The sequence below is a fragment of the Rhinolophus sinicus genome, chromosome 1 (assembly GCF_057876585.1).
Source record: "Rhinolophus sinicus isolate RSI-liver-muscle chromosome 1, RSI-T2T, whole genome shotgun sequence".
Lineage (NCBI taxonomy): Eukaryota > Metazoa > Chordata > Mammalia > Chiroptera > Rhinolophidae > Rhinolophus > Rhinolophus sinicus.
In genome coordinates, this window is record NC_142501.1 from 25,597,876 (window position 1) to 25,614,741 (window position 16,866).

A 16,866-nucleotide genomic window follows, 5' to 3' on the forward strand; every position below is an offset into this window, starting at 1 on the left:
AATGGTTGGGAAAAAGTCAAAATAAGAATAGTTTGTGACACTTCATAAAAATATGAAGTTCAAATTTGAATGTTGATAAAGTTTTATTGGCACACATTCATACTTACTCGTTTATCATCTATAGCTGCTTTCACACTACAACAGAGTTGTGTATTTGCAACAGAGACCATGTCCCACAAAGCCTGAAATAGTTACTATCTGGCCCTTTAATAGAAAAGGTTTGCTGACCCCTACGATAAATCAATAAATTCTTTGATGTTTTATTTCTTTTACCTTATCCTTTTCATTTTCCACAACCAGCATTATATCTAAGCCCTTACTAGCTCATGACTATATGATAGTGCTATAATTTCATGAATGTTCTATTTCTATTTCCATTTCCTTGGGTCATATCGAAACTCTTCACAAACCTTCAATGGCTACCCATTAACTATAGGGTAAAGTCCAAACTCTCTTATCTGTTGCCAAAAACCCACTTATTGACCTCTAGCTCTTACCTCTCTCTTCAACCTACCTCCCACCATTACCCAAGTGCTTTCAACAACCCAAGTGGGCTAATTTGCTGTTTATAAACACTCGAAGCTCTGCTACTTAATCCCTTTTGGTTCAAACGACCTTCAGTTTCTACCCAACAATTTCTATTACATTCATCAAAACTTAATTCCAATGCCACCTTCTCCATGAAGCCATTTATGAACTCTCTCTTCCCATTCACCAAGTTTCCTCTGGAGAACTTTCTTATGGATTCAGTAATTTCCCTCCCAATACCCAGAATGGTATTAATTTAAACTGAAAGCTCCTTGAGAACAGGCACCATGCCTGGTCTTTGTATCCTGTGCCACTCATTGCTTGGTACATAATGTTTGAAGGTTTATTAGTGTATATTTCTTACTCCCCCAATTATACTCAGCTTACGAGCCACATGTCTTGTCTTCGTGGTATCCCATTTTGATGGTCTGCACACTAGGTGTCCTCTAATTTGCTGAATTCCTGAGTAAGACTCCCTGCAGTCCTAGGCTTGTTAGCCCTAGTGATTCTGAAAACGGAGTTCTACACCTTTGCATTTCCTTTTCGCATCCACTCCACCCCTTATCCACACAGGTACTCTCAGACCCAGAAAAAGTACCACCCACTGACAGCCCTACCTCCTCAAAGATCCAATTCAATCCACCTCTGTATCTTTCCTGAACACTCCAACCCACAGTGTTCCCCGAACACACCCACTGCACTAGTCTGTCATTCATTAGACGCAGTCATCTTCAGCCCTTGAACAGTTGGTTAATTTTCAAGTCTGTATGTCTCGACCTCTAATAATTAAGATACTTGGGAGCAAAGCCTTTCATGGAATACAAAAAGTGAAATACACAGGAGAACACAATAAACAATATGGGAGAATGAACAGATTCCCTCCTTTGCAGTCCCTTCTGCACTGTAAGGGCTGTCACTTCAACACGGTATTCCTCCCCATCCTGCTCACCTTGAACCTTCGGGCTAGAAACTTATTCTTGATCTCTAAGAAATTGCCACGGTTCATTTCACCCTTGAAAGGCTCATTGAGGATGGCATAGCGTGGGTCATTCTGGATGTCCTGCCACCGGGCATAGCCATGGCTATTGGAAAATTGCTCAGGAAAAACAAAACAAGGAAAGTAAGAACCTCAAACTGTGGGACCTTCAGAAACCTTCACCAGAAATCTAAGGCCAGACTCAGGCAAAGGATACTTTATGATGCCAGCCAGCAGCCAGTAGTCATGCCGTCGATGCCAGATCTCGTAAGTCTTCTTGGTAACTGTGGCTGCCCGCTCCTCATTCTGCCAAAGGGAGTGCAACTCTGAAGAGGAATTTAGGGAAGGTTGGGGAGAAAAAAACTTCCGTGAGAATTCAAAAAGCTATTTATTCCTGCCCCTCAGATGCCATCTTAATAGTATGCCTATGGCTTTCTAACATGGAATCTAAGGGAGCATGCAAATCAGCCTACCCTCCAGTCATCTAGTAGAGGCGAAGTCTCCGTACTCTGGTTTCTGACAACAACTCTAATTTCACCTCAGATTCTTCTAACCCCAGTGGGCCCCTCATTTTCATACCAGTAAAACCACCATCTGCAATGTTGAACATGAAACGCTGTTTAATATTTTTCTTCTGCTTCTCATCATTCAGGTCCTTGGGGGTCTCTCCATTCTGAAGCATCACCTCTTTTTTCTCTTCTTCTTCTTTCTTCTCTTCTACAGGATATGAGAAGGAAAATTTCAGCTCCAGACACTGTGGCCCTAACACACACCACTATATGCTTCAAGATGCCATCCACCGCCACCCTTTCCCACACAGGTGTTTCTCAAACCCAGAAAAAGGTGATACCAGCCCAATGACAAATAAGTGTGGGGACAAATGGAGTCTGAACTTGGGATAAAATGGCTATATGGATGTGGATGGGGAGGTTGAGGGTTGGAAGGGGGAGGTGTCCCAGAGATAAAGTCCTTGCTTCTAGTTTTAGAGTCCTAAACCACAATCAGCTTTTCCAAACACCCACCTTTGTCCTCCACCACAATGGGGGTCAGATCTATTGCTGACTTCTCTTCCACCTTCTCCACGTCGGCAACAACTGGGGGGAAACAGATGGCATTGAGAGTGTATCTAAAGAACAGTGTCTTCCTCTGTTCCACACACTACCGTATTTCCCCAAAAATAAGACTGGTTCTTATATTAATTTTTGCTCCAGAAAACACATTAGGGCTTATTTTCAGGGGATGTCTTATTTTTTCATATACAACAATCTACATTTACTCACGTATAACCTATGTATATTCATTTATTCATGTACAAAAATCTACATTTATTCAAATACAGTCAAGTCATCATCTTCTGGAACATCATAACTCTCCAAACCCCGAATTCCAGCTTGAATTTCTTGCGACTCCATTTTCTGTAGAACCACTGGCCCCAATCTCTCATATCCAGCAATAGAGCTCTCCTCAAATGAGCACTTCTTGTCCATGTAGCCTGCTCGTAGTGCATTGGCAACACAGCTGTCAGTGATTTTATCCCATGAATTCTTCACCCAATTCACGACCTCTTGCAGGCTAGGCTTCACAAAGTTTTCACGCTGAATTCTCACCATTCTATTTTCAATGTAGTCATTGATTTCCATGCGCAAATGGTCCTTGAATGGCTTGTTTATTGCAATATCAAGAGTCGGGAGATAGGCGGTCATTCCTGTGGAATCATTATTTGATCTATTCTTCTCTCTGCAAGGAACTTCTTCATGTCTGTAGCGCAGTGAGTGCTGGCTGAATCCCAGACTAGCAGACCTCTTTGGCCACCTCACAAAACAAGTGGCAGCATTAAATCAACCCACTTCCTTATAACTGCTTGCGTGCACCAGGTTTTTTAGGTTTCAAGAACATAAATGCCTGAAACACATTCAACCTTATCTTTCTTGCTCTTAGTGATGATTAGAGGTGAGGCTTTCTTTCCATCCAGACGAATTGCCAAAATACAGGTAACACGTGCACTTGCGTAACCAGTGCAGGGAATGTAGATTGACGAGGCACCCCTCTGATCAACTGTCGTTTGAGATCCTTAGCCCATACACACTGCAGTTTCATCCATAGCAATCATGTTGGACAGTTGGTATTTAGAAAAGCTGATACCATCAACAAAGGACTTGAATGCAAGTGCACGTTTAATAACTTCAGTATTTTCCAGCTTGAACAGTGTTGTTGATCTTAGAGACAGTTCATAATCGCTGAAGGAAGCCATCCAGCCAGTGTTGTGACGCTTTGAATTCTTCTGGGGATATTTCTAACTGTGGTGCCACTGCAAGGGCAAATGCTTGAATATCAGCCCTGCGCACAACCAAAGCCTTTGCTCTCCTGTCAGCAATCCATTCACAGATGATGTCTTCCAGCTCAGGAAATAATGGTTGCCGACCTGATCCACACTTGCGCTTCTTAGCATTTCCCTCGTCCACCTGTTGACTGAGGTTATCGTACTCTGCTCGCCATTTTCGGACCATTCGGAGATCCAACTTCTTCTCTTTGCAGAAAGCCGTAAGATTCTTGCCCCGGGAGTCCTCCACGATGCCTTTCTTGTACTCCACGGAATAGCTCTTTCTTTTTGCACTCATCTTGTCTGGGGGTCAAAATATTATTCCCTTTAAATCTACCATTAAATTAAAAGTGTTAATTGAAGACTTATGAGATAGGAGTGGCAACAAAAATGATGACAATTAAGAATGATTGTCCACGAAAAATTGCAGGCACTAAAATTCAGAAAACGTTGCTTTATTTCAGACGAGTGCATTAAGTTCGTCCGTTACAACACATGACATATTGAATTATGAAGATTCATCTCAGACACAACCACGTCCGTTCATTATTGAGAGCGCAAGTTATTCGTGCGTTGTGTGTGTCTGTACTCCGATTGGTCATTCGGCAATAAGTCTCGAGTTCATCTGCTTGCATAGGCGTTTATGTCTCATCCAAAGGTGCCCACTTGGGTATTTACAAATATTTCATTATAATTTATATTATCATTTAAGTATTGTCAATATTATTTGTTTATATTTAATTATGTATTAATATTATTTTATAACTCAATACGTCCATCGTGTGTTGCAACGGACGTACTAAATGCATCCATCTGGCTGACGATTTTAACTGGGGCTTATTTTTGGGGTAGGGCTTATTTTATGGTTAGGTCTTATTTTTGGGGAAATACGGTATATCCAACTGTTACAATCCTAAACTGAAATATTTATGATTAAAGTCTTCAAAGATGTCTTAGGAGGGAACCCACAATTTATAATCAAGGGTGCAGTATTCTTCAGTGTGTTAATTCTGACAGCACTACAGCCTGGCTGGAAGTCCAAGAGCGGCTGTAGTTCACACAGGGATATGTAGTGCTTGAAAATGTGGATACCTTTGGGCTCTGTCTCCATAGGTTCCTCTGTTTTCTCCTTCACCTCTGCCTTTTCCACTTTCTCCTCTCCCTCAGGAGGTTCAACAAGGATCTTTTCATCCTCTGAGGCAGGGGCAGGGGGTTGTGTACACTTCAAAGGAAAAAAGACAGAAGTTGAAGCACAGTCCAGTACCCAAAAGGAAGAGTGGGTTTATCCATTTGCCTTTGGTATGGCATCCAGTCACCCCAATCTCTTACCTCAACAGTGGCCTCAGGGGCTGCAGGTTTAACCTCCTTTTCTCCTTCTGCATTCTCTTCATCTTTGAGGCTATTTTCCTCTATTTTTATTCCATCCTCTGCAACCAATACAAAACAATTAATTAGGAAGAAGACCCTAGATCAGACAGGTCATGCTTTCTCAGTCTGTCTCCTCTTAAATTGTCCTCTCGTGCCTTTAAGAGCCAGCCCTATACTCAGGACGGCCCTCCTAAACTGAGAGGGAGATTGCTGTGTGTCCTGCCAGACTCCCCTGTTGGAACTGAGCACAGGGGAGCAGAGAGAGCATAGGCCAGGACAAGAAGAGAGGGACAGAAATGACAGTACAGACAGACTTACCAGCAGGTGGGGCAGGTGCAGGAGTATTGGGCTGTGTGTCCCCTGGAGTGGAAGGTGTAGGAGTCTTTGGGGAAGGTGACCCTGGCTGGGACATTTTCTTGTTTTCTTCTACTTCAGCGAGTTCAGGCATACTCCAGCGCCCATTAACATGTTCAAACTCCTGAACCTGTAGCGATGGGACAAGAACTTGAAGTCCTAATTCCAGCTCTAGGCATCTTTCCTATCATCCTCCAGTCTCCCCTAGAAACCCTGAACAATGAGGAGAGACTGAGTGCTCACCTTCTTGCGAATCAAGGACATGACGCCAATCCTAGTAAGGACATGCTGACGAGACAAGCCTTCTCGGGGGACACCGTCAGCAAAGGTCTCAGCTCCATCTGCGCCCGGCTCACATAAATGCCGCATAAAAAGAGAGACGTAAGCCCTGTAGTGAACAAGGAGAGAAACGAGTTAAAACAGTGATCATGAGAAAGAATCTTAGATCAGATTCTTTCCCACCCCCAAGTTAGACATTATCCCAGGTAATGACTATGGCTCCATCCTGAGATAAAGCCCACTATCGCATTAAAGGCTGGGCTCCAGACCACACGCAGTGCCCCAGGTTCTCTTCCAGAGAAACTAGGAACACAAAGAGTCCTATTACTAAGAGCTTCAGGGGCGTTGGGTTAGCTCAGTTGGCTAGAGCGTGGTGTCCTTAACAACAAGGTTGCCAGTTCCATCCCCACATGGGCCACTGTGAGCTGCGCCCTCCACAACTAGATTGAAACCACTACTCAACTTGGAGCTGATGGGTCCTGGAAAAACACACTTAAGTAAATTAAAAAGAAGTTTAATTAAAAAAAAGAGCTTCACCTGCCAACTTCAGCAGAGGAAACAGCCCACCAGTGCTAGGACCAGTGCTATGGAAGGACCAAAGATTAGAAGCCCTTGCTCTACAATCATTCCAGCTCTCAACTTACTTGAACTCTTTCTCTGATTTGCCTCGCAGATCTCTCACAAGCCACTGGGTGGTAAAAGCATCCTGAGGTGGCATCCCATATCGCATAATTGCATTAAGAAAGGCTTTTCGCTGCCGAGCATTAAAGCCAAGTACCTATGGGAAGGAACCTTGGTGAGAGGGAGCAGGTCTTACACTACCAAAGACCCAACATCAGCACTCACCCACACCTCCTTAGAATCATTTGGCACTTACTTCAATGTTCCCACCAACACGGGCCAACAGAGGAGGCAATGGTTTATCTTTATCATTCCGCAGGCCCTTGCGACTGGGCCTGCGGGGAGCTGCAAGAAGAAACAAAACGTATGAGTGACACTGGTAGGGATGTTAAGACAAAGCAGTCAACAACCAGCAGAAAGGCACCGTCCTCACCTTCTGAACGTTCATCAAAGTCTTCATCACCTTCCTCTGAGGCCACTGAATAATCGGACTGGTTGTCGGACTGGTCGTCCTGCCAATCTGGAGGGAGAGAGGGCAGATGAGCGGGGCCCACTGCTCTAGTGGAACGGCCCATGGGTGGGGGGCGGGGCCGGCCACACACACCTCGGTCCTCCTGGGAGCCATCATTGTAGTTGACCTGTTTACGGATTCTTTTTCCTTTGCCCAGATTTCGGGCCAGATCTTCTTGCTGCTGCTCATAATGGTGCCGCAGCAATTTCTCCCAGTAGTCAGGATCCACACTTTCTTCCTGTTTTATGATTTCCCGTTCTACCTCCTCTTCCTCCTGGGACAGAGGGAGGGCCAGGACTCAGGGGTGCTGAAGTCAGCACCGCCAGCTACCCCTGGTCCTCACAGTTCCCATTCTGCTAGCTCCTTTTCATGACTGGACTCTGAAAAATTTGGTATGCCTGCTTGGTCCTAAGAACTTAAAAGAAATTGAATTGACAGGACATGGCTCCTCATAATTATGTATAGATCAGCAGTCAACATAAAGAAAAACATAGGATGGAGCTGTTATCACAATAGAAGGATGAAGAGAAGAGTGCTTTCTTCTAACCCTTTACTGACAAGTACACAGCTGGGAGATAGCAAAATATAGAAGAGAGGTTAGAGCCTTAGCAAGGCAGAACGGAGATGCTTCTGAAAACCTGCAAAAGATTTTCATAAGATAAAATAGAAGTGCCATAAGCACGTCTGTTCTTTATAAACTTCATGAAAGTTTACCAATTATGTACAAAAATAATTACATACACACACACACACACACACACACATATTTTTTTTTTTTAAGATTTTATTGGGGGGGCCAGCCCGGTGGCTCCGGCGGTTAGAGCTCCATGCTCCTAACTCCGAAGGCTGCCGGTTCGATTCCCACATGGGCCAGTGGGCTCTCAACCACAAGGTTGCCAGTTCAATTCCTCGACTCCCGCAAGGGATGGTGGGCTCTGCCCCCTGCAACTAGCAACGGCAACTGGACCTGGAGCTGAGCTGCGCCCTCAAAAGACTTTATTGGGGAAGGGGAACAGGACTTTATTGGGGAACAATGTGTACTTCCAGGACTTTTTTCCAAGTCAAGTTGTTGACTGTCAATCTTAGTTGTGGAGGGTGCTGTTCAGCTTCAAGTTGTTGTCCTTTCAGTCTTAGTTTTGGAGGGCGCAGCTCAGCTCCAGGTCCAGTTGCCGTTGCTAGTTGCAGGGGGCACAGCCCACCATCCCTTGTGAGAGTCGAACCGGCAACCTTGTGATTGAGAGGACGCGCTCCAACCAACTGAGCCATCTGGGAGCTCAGCGGCAGCTCAGTTCAAGGTGCTGTATTCAATCTTAGTTGCAGGGGGCGGAGCCCACCATCCCTTGCGGGCTCGAGGAGTTGAACCAGCAACCTTGTGGTTGAGAGCCCACTGGCCCATTTGGGAATCGAACCGGCAGCCTTCGGAGTTAGGAGCATGGAGCTCCAACCGCCTGAGCCACTGGGCCGGCTCCAATAATTATATATTTTATGCCCCCATGTTTATGTTCCTCTGAAAAGTCTTGTTTTATTTTTTTCAGACATTTCAGGACCACTGATTCCAAATCCCTTACATTAGAATTAAATTACTAATAGCCGAACATTAGAAACCTAAATGTCCATCATTACGGAACTAATTAAGTAAACGTTGGGGGTTGGGAGTAGGCAAAATGGGTGAAGGGAGTCAAAAGGTATAAACTTCTAATTATAAATTAAGTAAGTAGTGGGCATGTAATGTACAGTATGGTGACTATAGTTAATGATATTGTATCGCATATTTGAAAGTTGTTGAGAGATCGTAAAAATTCTCAACAAAAGAAAAAAATTTTGTAACTATATGGTGATAGAGATTAACTAGACTTATTGTGATCTATTTCACAATACATACACAAATATCAAATTATGTTGTATACCTGAAACTATTACATTATATGCCAATCATACCTCAATTTTTTAAAACAAATAAATTACGGTACTTCCAGAACAAGGATATATAATGCTACCAAAAAAGAGGTGGAGGAGCTCTTCATGGGCTGATTTAGATTGTACCTTCAAGATTAAATAGACAAAAGCAAGGTAGAGAACATTATGTATAAGAAACTACTTTTATGGGCTGGCCCAGTGGCTCAGGCGGTTGGAGCTCCGTGCTCCTAACACCTAAGGTTGCCGGTTCGATTCCCACGTGGGCCAGTGGGTTTGCAACCACAAGGTTGCCGGTTCGATTCCTTGACTCCCGCAAGGGATGGTGGGTTCTGCCCTCTGAACCTTGAGCTGAGCTGCCGCTGAGCTCCCAGATGGCTCAGTTGGTTGGAGCACGTCCTCTTAACCACAAAGGTTGCCGGTTCGACTCCTGCAAGGGATGGTGGGCTGCGCCCCCTGCAACTAACAACAACTGGACTGGAGCTGAACTGCGCCCTCCACAACTAAGACTGAAAGGACAACAACTTGACTTGGAAAAAATCCTGGAAGTACACACTGTTCCCCAACGAAGTCCTGTTCCCCTTCCCCAATAAAAAAAATCTTTAAAAAAAACCAGCAAACTACTTTTGTGTTCAAAAGGAAAAGAAAAATGTTTGTGTGTATATTTACATGTGTGTATGGATGGATATATATGTAAGATATGAAAACATCAGTTATCCCTAGCGAGACAAGGGTGGAAAAGAGATCCCTTAGTATCTTTTGAATTTTGAATCATGTGAATTACTATCTATTCAAAAAATAAAATCTAAAAGTATTATACAGTAAACAGCAGCTTCAGCCACTAATTAGAGGGCCATTTGTATACCTGTATAATCCTTAGCAGAGGTTATCATTGTTGGGGGGGGGGAGTACCACCCCTCCCTTTCCAATCACTTCTATATGCCGTCACTGCCCTGGCAGGAACATGAAGGGCAAGAACCTTCAGGAGGGCAGTTTTGACCAAACCTATAGACCTATGTCAGACTTCAGCCAGTTACACATAACTGAGGTTGTTAGTAGCATCACCTTCAAGAATTAAGATAATAGGAACGTATCAGGAAAACACAGCAAAAGGGATGGCTCTGAGTTGGAAGAATGAGACAAGATGGTAATGACCACCAGAAACCTACCGTACTTTGCCATGTATAATGTGCACTTTTTTGCCCAATTTTGTGAGGGAAAAATAAGGATGCGCATTATACACGGGTAATACTAATTCCATATCTACATAAACATTTAAGTTATTTATGCTTATAAGTTAAAAGTGGTAACTCTAGAAATCAATAACGATATCCATATACAAAATAATACCTAGAATACAATAATCAGTTTGTTGAACTTATGACGAACTTGCAGCGACAAGAGTTCTTGGCCTTCCTATGATGTGTAAATACCGTAAATTTGTTACTGGTATATAAAATTTCTTATACTTTATATCTGTGCTTGTGTTTTATAATTACTTGTTACATAAAACTTCTTGTACCAAAGTATGTTTAAAAAGAAATGCTAAAATTCCTTTATAATACAAAAAACAAGTACCTAAATGTAAGCAAATAAAAATTTGAATTAAAAAATTAAAACGTAAGATTTTTTCCCTGAAAATTTAGGCCAAAAATGTGGGTGTGCATTATACATGGGGGTGCATTACACACAGCAAAATATGGTATATCAATTCAAAGAACCCTGAGCTTAGTAATTTAAAAGAGGATCAGAGGAGAAAGCAATTTTTTTTTTCATTTTACACCCAACTTTATCATTTGGAGGAAAACATTATTACAGAAACCACACATTTATCACTGTTTTAGTATTTTGTTTGTCTTTCACGAAGAAAGACCAACAAAAGGTAAGGAAAAGAAAAAAGGGAAAACAATTCTCAGGTTTTAAAAAGCACAGGGAGATAGGCTGATAGATATGTATCTTATTTCCTGCCTTTTCTCCAAAGCGACTTGAGGTAGCAAACAAAAGTTTATTTCTAGGGTTAATAAAATGCATAAGAAAAAATGAGATTCTGATAAAGAGCTAATATAACTGTTTTTCATGTGAAATTTGACTGTGGGTTTCCCGATAGCCACAGCAAAGATGAGAATGTGATTGGTCATATGTTATTGTATTTATTTCCAAGGGAAGAGGTATTAATTCATCAATTACTAACTTGCCTAACTTTCTCCTGTCTCAAATACCATCTTGGTCTCACTTCCAATTTTTCAACCAATCACCCAGCACAGCATTTCCTTGGATTCATACTCACCCCCATTTCTTCTTCCCGTACCACATACTGGGCCACTTTAAATGAGCTCAAATATTCATTCATGCCCTGCAATTCTGTGTCTTCAGTCTCATCCTGGTTACGGTCCAGCAGTCGTTCAATGGCCTTATCATCATAGTGGATAACACTGCTGTCCTCTCCCTCTTTGTTGTCTCCTCCTATAAAGAATCAGGGGTCCATACCCCCAAAGTCAGCTTCAGCAGCTGCAGTGGAAAAAGCAAATTCCACAGGACCCTAGGTCCAAGTCCTAGGACTCTAGGTATCAAAGATACCCTTCAGAAAGGCCAAACCCCACAACAAAACGAGTTCCTGATAAGCTCACCTCCATCTGTGGCTTCATCCTTGAATAGTTCCTCAGTGCCAAACTTGAGAATGTCATCAAGCTCCTGTTTGGACATAGACCCAGTTTTGGAGCCCAGCCCAGGCCGAACCACTAGATGCGTCAGCATCATCTTCTTCTTTGCCACCTGCGTGATACGCTCCTCCACCGACGCACGGGTCACAAACCGATAAATCATCACCTTCTTATTTTGCCCAATACGGTGAGCTCTACTAAAGGCCTAGAGTTGGGCACAAAACAAAGCCAGAAATTGAAATAACCTTACTTTCCTGTTTCCACTCTTGCCTTGACTTCCACATAATAAGCTAAATCCAGCACAAAGCAGGAGCTGCAGCTTGCCTTCGTATAAAACATGCTCTGCACCTCTGGCCCCAGACACTACCTTCTATCATGTTATCCAAAATAGGACCATAGCTAGCCCAAATTTTCCAGCTTACAATACAGTAAAAAACATTTAAAAATACATATATATATATATAATTTTCCCCTGAAACAACTAATACCAGATGGTGGAGCCCTGAATTCCAGTAAGTTACTGTATACCAAGGTTGTTGCTTCTGCTCACCTGGATGTCATTATGGGGGTTCCAGTCAGAGTCATAGATAATAACTGTGTCAGCAGTGGCCAGATTGATTCCAAGACCTCCAGCTCGAGTGGAAAGCAAGAAGCAGAACTGTTGAGCACCCGGTGCTAAGAAAAGAACCAAAAAACACCATTAGAAGTGTCTCTGAATTCCAATTAATAAATGTAGAAGGAATGTCAGAAGTATAAATCCTCACTAGGCAAACGCCATGGTAATAATCACTGGAAGCAAGGTCCACTAATGGATACAAGGTCCACGAAATCAGAGTGAAAGTTTAAGAAGAAACAGGATGTTACCACCGTCTCAGCTCTCTCTCAAGATATTTATGAATGGGAAAAAGAGTAACTTTACAGGAGAAACTCAGCCGACACCACCTGAACACGGGATCAATGTTAACATCACCCACAATGGGACATTCACATCATCGTGTCCTTCTCCACCTCCCGACATGTGATGCACTGAAAAGGACACTGCATCGATTCTGTTGCATTCTTGCCCAAAATATCTAACCTCAATCTAATCATGAGAAAACAGACAAACTTAAACTTAAGGACATTCTACAAATAACTGACCAGTAGTCGTCAAAAGTATCAAAGTCATAAACAAAAGAAAAGAATGAAGAACTGTCACAGATAGGAAGAGACTCAACAACTTAATGCAATGTGGGGTCTGGGACTAGATCCTAAAATAGGGAAAGGACATTAGAGGAAAAACTGGTGACATTTAATTAAGAGCTATAGTTAACAGTATGACATCAGTGTTAATTTCCTTGTTTTGCTAATTGTATTGTGGCTATATAAATTATTATTAAGAGAAGCTGGGCGAAGAGTATACATGAACTCTCACTACTATTTTTTGCAACTTTTAAGTCCAAAATTATTTTCTAAAAAAGAGATAGTGGCTACTGAAAACTTGCGATTTGAGCTTGGATAAGACCTGGTCCCTCCCAGGCCCCAAGATACAATGAGGAGGGTTAAATAAAATGCTGTTCTTTATAGCAAAAAAAAAAAAAAGAAGACTCCAAAGGGAAAAAAATCTCCTAGCAAAGTCCAATACATTCTTCCAACCAAGACATTCAAAAGATTTACTCTTCCATATCAACTGAACTTCCGTATCAAAAGAACTATCCAGAAAAGCAGATGCACAAGAAAAAGTGATTGGTCCAAAGACACAGTGAAAGACACACTGCCTGGAGCGATGCCACGCCTTCCCTCATACCATTAAAGCGGTCAATGGCCTCTTGACGCATGTTCCCAGTGATTCCACCATCAATACGTTCATATTTATAACCTTCATGTTCCAAGAAATCCTCTAGCAGGTCCAGCATCTTGGTCATCTGAAAAAGGAGCAAGTTTAATTATGGGAAAGTCAGATGACAATCCCTTCCGTCACGTCACTGAGGGTTGTCTACTGCTGTCCACTAAAGCTCCCATCCCAGTCCACAAAATACCTGGGAGAAGATGAGTACACGGTGCCCACCCTCCTTAAGGTTTTTGAGCATCTTCTGTAGCAGCAATAATTTCCCAGATGCTCTAATTAGAGCACTGCCATCATACATGCCATTAGGCATCTTAGGCGCTTCCTGAGGAAAGAAGCAAAGAAGAAAAAAATGTTGAAGGAAAGCCCAACAGAGCAGTTCCAACCCGAGGTGAACAACAGGTGGCACAGTATACCATTGCAGCCACAGGGAAGAGATATGGGTGGTTGCAGCACTTCTTAAGATCCATCACCACATTCAGCAGAGAAACCTGGTTGCCACCACCTCGAGCATTGAGTGCTTCAAAATTTCGAGTAAGGATATACTTGTAGTATTTCCTATATGGGCAAGAGAGAAAGCTAAGTCAGTCTCAAGAATTTTCACATGACTCATAATGCAGTCTCAAGATCTGAGATCTTTCTTCCAACACATGAGTGTCGCACTTTGGGACTAAGGAAACCCAACGTGCACCACCACCATCATTTTAAACAAGATAAGGCTAACTACATAAGAACCAAAGGCTGGCTCCAGCTCCCTGGCATCAGGTGTCTTTAGGCCTTGCTTGCTCCTATCACCAGATGCCTTGAAGCAGAGTGTGGGGAATAATAAAAAATACTTTGCAGACTAGCAGATGTCTAACAGTATCTGCAAAATGGAGTCAATTATCCTGTCCCTCCGACTCACTTCTGCATAGGGCTCAGCTCCACGCGTACAATCAGCTCTGTCTTGGATGGCATGTTCTTGAACACATCGGCTTTGAGCCGCCGCAACATGTGAGGCCCCAGCATGTCGTGCAGCTTTTTAATCTGGTCCTCCTTGGCAATGTCAGCAAACTCCTCCAGGAAGCCTTCCAAATTGCTGCAGAAAGAGAAAGGAAAAAGTTGTTGGAGAGGGAGCAAGAAAGATAGGAAAGTAATATAGGAAATGGGCAACAGGAAGATCAGAAGCAGAACGATGAGCCGATTGTGCATAAACACTTACTGGAACCTCTCAGGGGTGAGAAAGTTGAGCAGATGAAACAGCTCTTCTAGATTGTTTTGTAATGGTGTCCCAGTCAGTAACAGCTTGTGCTGGAGTGAGTAACCATTTAAGACCCGGAAGAACTAGGGAGGCACATGGAGAGAGGTAAAATTCAATGAAAAGAGGGCTCCAGTACATCTCTGCAGAACTCTGAGCTGTTTCACTGCCCAATAGTAAGTCCCCCATCCCCAACTCTATCCCTCTTTTAAGGCAGGGCCACCAAGAGGTATCAGTGAGGAAGAAAAGCAGAGGCTACTTTCTCCTTTCCTCTACTCCTAGGTGTCCTCCTACTAAGTAGTTGGTACTAAACACTAACACTGGAGGCCATAACCTCCCTCCTTCCCCCTCACCTTAGACTGATTGTTCTTGAGCCGATGGGCTTCATCCACGATGAGGCAGGCCCAGTCAATAGAACCCAAGATAGCCATGTCAATGGTGATCAACTCATAGGATGTCAGCAGCACGTGGAACTTCACAGATGCCTCTTTCTACACAGATGGCAACCTGGTCACTAATCTTTAACTCCCCTAGTGTCAGCAAACCCAAGGGACTTCAGGGTTTTTCCCTCCTCCCAGCAGTCATCGTTTTGGCTTACCCCAGGGAGCAGGTCACAAGGAGGCAGACTAAGCCCATAACAACAACTCCCCCTCGAGGTGGTCTCCCTCTCACTGAGATACCTTCATGCGAGAGGCCTTCTTGCCCCCACGAATGGCGTTGTCTTCAAAGGAGAACTCATTCTCTCGGATGATGGCCCGGCTGTCTTTGTCACCCACGTAAGTCACCACATACATGTCTGGAGCCCACATTTCAAACTCCCGCTCCCAGTTGATGATGGTAGAAAGAGGAGCACTCACGAGGAAGGGGCCTTTGGAATGACCCTGTGAGGAAAAAGAGCAAAAGCAAAGTAGGAGTGAAGGCCCGTCCCACTACAGCCCAGCGCCCACTCTCCCTTGCCCCAAGAGATAACTGACTGGTGTGTGCACCGCTGCTCCTACTCTCACTTTTCTCTACATATGAAAATGCCTGACCCACTCCTTTCCAAAACGCCATGCCCACCATTACAGAGAGCTCAAAACCTTACTTCTTCTGTCCAATCTTTCCCTACTAATTAATTCCACCCACAGTTCTGCTGATCTCAACACACATTCATCCCCCAGTACTAAGGCTCTATGCACCCACCACTAATTCTACCCATGGCTCCAATCCCTCAAATCTTTCTCTGTCTATGTGTGTCTATCTTACTTTCAATTCAAGGTCAGTGATCAATTTTTTCTCCCTTTTTCTCTCTCCACAGTGTAAACGACCATGAACACAAAATACCCACACAAGAAACTAACAGACCCAGCTTTCCTACCTCCTTGTAGAGGGAATAGAGGAAGACTGCTGTCTGGACAGTCTTCCCAAGACCCATCTCATCAGCCAAGATGGTGTCCGTGCCCTGAGCCCAGGAGAAGCGCAACCAATTCAAGCCCTCCATTTGATAGGGGTGCAGGGTTCCACCTGTGGCATCCAGGTATTCTGGCTGTCGCTCATACTTCACTGTCGGCTAAGAATGAAATAAAGAAGTCAAGAGCTGGCAAGGAATTCCCTTCCTTTCCTAAGACAGCAGCTGCCTCCTCCTCACACATCTTCACCAGATCCTCCTTGAGAGCACCCCAAAAAATTGTGGGGAAAGGATCCTCACTGGTTTTTGTAACTTGATGTTTGATTTAGAATCCTTCAGGAAGCAAGGCAACTAACCTATCAGGACTGAGGTGTTGGTCTCACAGAACTCTGAGGAAAGACACATCATAGCCTCCCTAGCAATACATTAACTGTGCTGGTCAGGGTCTACCAGGTAAAAAATCATATGTTCCGAACCCCCGAGATTCATCTTTTTAACCTTAACCATCCTCATATTGTGCACGCGTATGTGTGTGTGTGCGTGCGCATACACACACACTCTCTCTCTCTCTCTCACACACACACACACACACACACACACAGGAATTGAGCCATGAATTATGGGTCGGAAGACCCAAGTTCCAATATAAGTTTCATAAAAGCTTGGTTGTATGACCCTCCCTCCCTAGATAATAATTCCTCAATCATGTAAGATACCACCCTCCTATGTTTTCACTTTTCTGATGATGAAAAGAGAAAGTAAACCTAGTATTTTCTCTGATGTACAGAGATGTGGACAAGTGGGCAAGCAGACTTCCTGAGGTATTCTCAGCTATGAAGTTATTACTTGCACCATCATTCGAATGTCCTACCCAACAACCTGGGTC

The 16,866-nt window shown here is 43.5% G+C and overlaps 1 protein-coding gene and 1 non-coding gene across 10 annotated transcripts in view; both read right to left on the reverse strand.

Moving 5' to 3' along the window:
- CHD4 (chromodomain helicase DNA binding protein 4) overlaps positions 1-16,866 on the reverse strand; it is a 30,014-nt gene that overhangs the window by 3,678 nt on the left and 9,470 nt on the right. For 6 of the 9 annotated variants that reach the window (XM_074326128.2, XM_019754406.3, XM_019754405.3 and 3 more), the window contains exons 15-37: positions 15,951-16,142; positions 15,274-15,474; positions 14,947-15,084; positions 14,558-14,679; positions 14,261-14,434; positions 13,773-13,914; positions 13,550-13,681; positions 13,318-13,435; positions 12,082-12,206; positions 11,499-11,736; positions 11,159-11,334; positions 7,051-7,231; positions 6,880-6,966; positions 6,703-6,791; positions 6,470-6,603; positions 5,790-5,934; positions 5,511-5,676; positions 5,154-5,251; positions 4,917-5,046; positions 2,527-2,598; positions 2,084-2,221; positions 1,722-1,830; positions 1,478-1,610 (exon numbers count right to left, since the gene is read on the reverse strand). In XM_074326128.2, the coding sequence (XP_074182229.1) occupies positions 1,478-1,610; positions 1,722-1,830; positions 2,084-2,221; positions 2,527-2,598; positions 4,917-5,046; positions 5,154-5,251; positions 5,511-5,676; positions 5,790-5,934; positions 6,470-6,603; positions 6,703-6,791; positions 6,880-6,966; positions 7,051-7,231; positions 11,159-11,334; positions 11,499-11,736; positions 12,082-12,206; positions 13,318-13,435; positions 13,550-13,681; positions 13,773-13,914; positions 14,261-14,434; positions 14,558-14,679; positions 14,947-15,084; positions 15,274-15,474; positions 15,951-16,142 (3,240 nt within the window). Of the gene's footprint in view, positions 1-1,477; positions 1,611-1,721; positions 1,831-2,083; positions 2,222-2,526; positions 4,128-4,916; positions 5,047-5,153; positions 5,252-5,510; positions 5,677-5,789; positions 5,935-6,469; positions 6,604-6,702; positions 6,792-6,879; positions 7,232-11,158; positions 11,335-11,498; positions 11,737-12,081; positions 12,207-13,317; positions 13,436-13,549; positions 13,682-13,772; positions 13,915-14,260; positions 14,435-14,557; positions 14,680-14,946; positions 15,085-15,273; positions 15,475-15,950; positions 16,143-16,866 lie in introns of those variants that run through there. The other 3 variants (XM_019754404.3, XM_019754401.3, XM_088797535.1) reach the window with 3 other exon arrangements.
- On the reverse strand, positions 5,333-5,472 carry LOC141570291 (small Cajal body-specific RNA 11). The gene has a single exon (XR_012494296.1).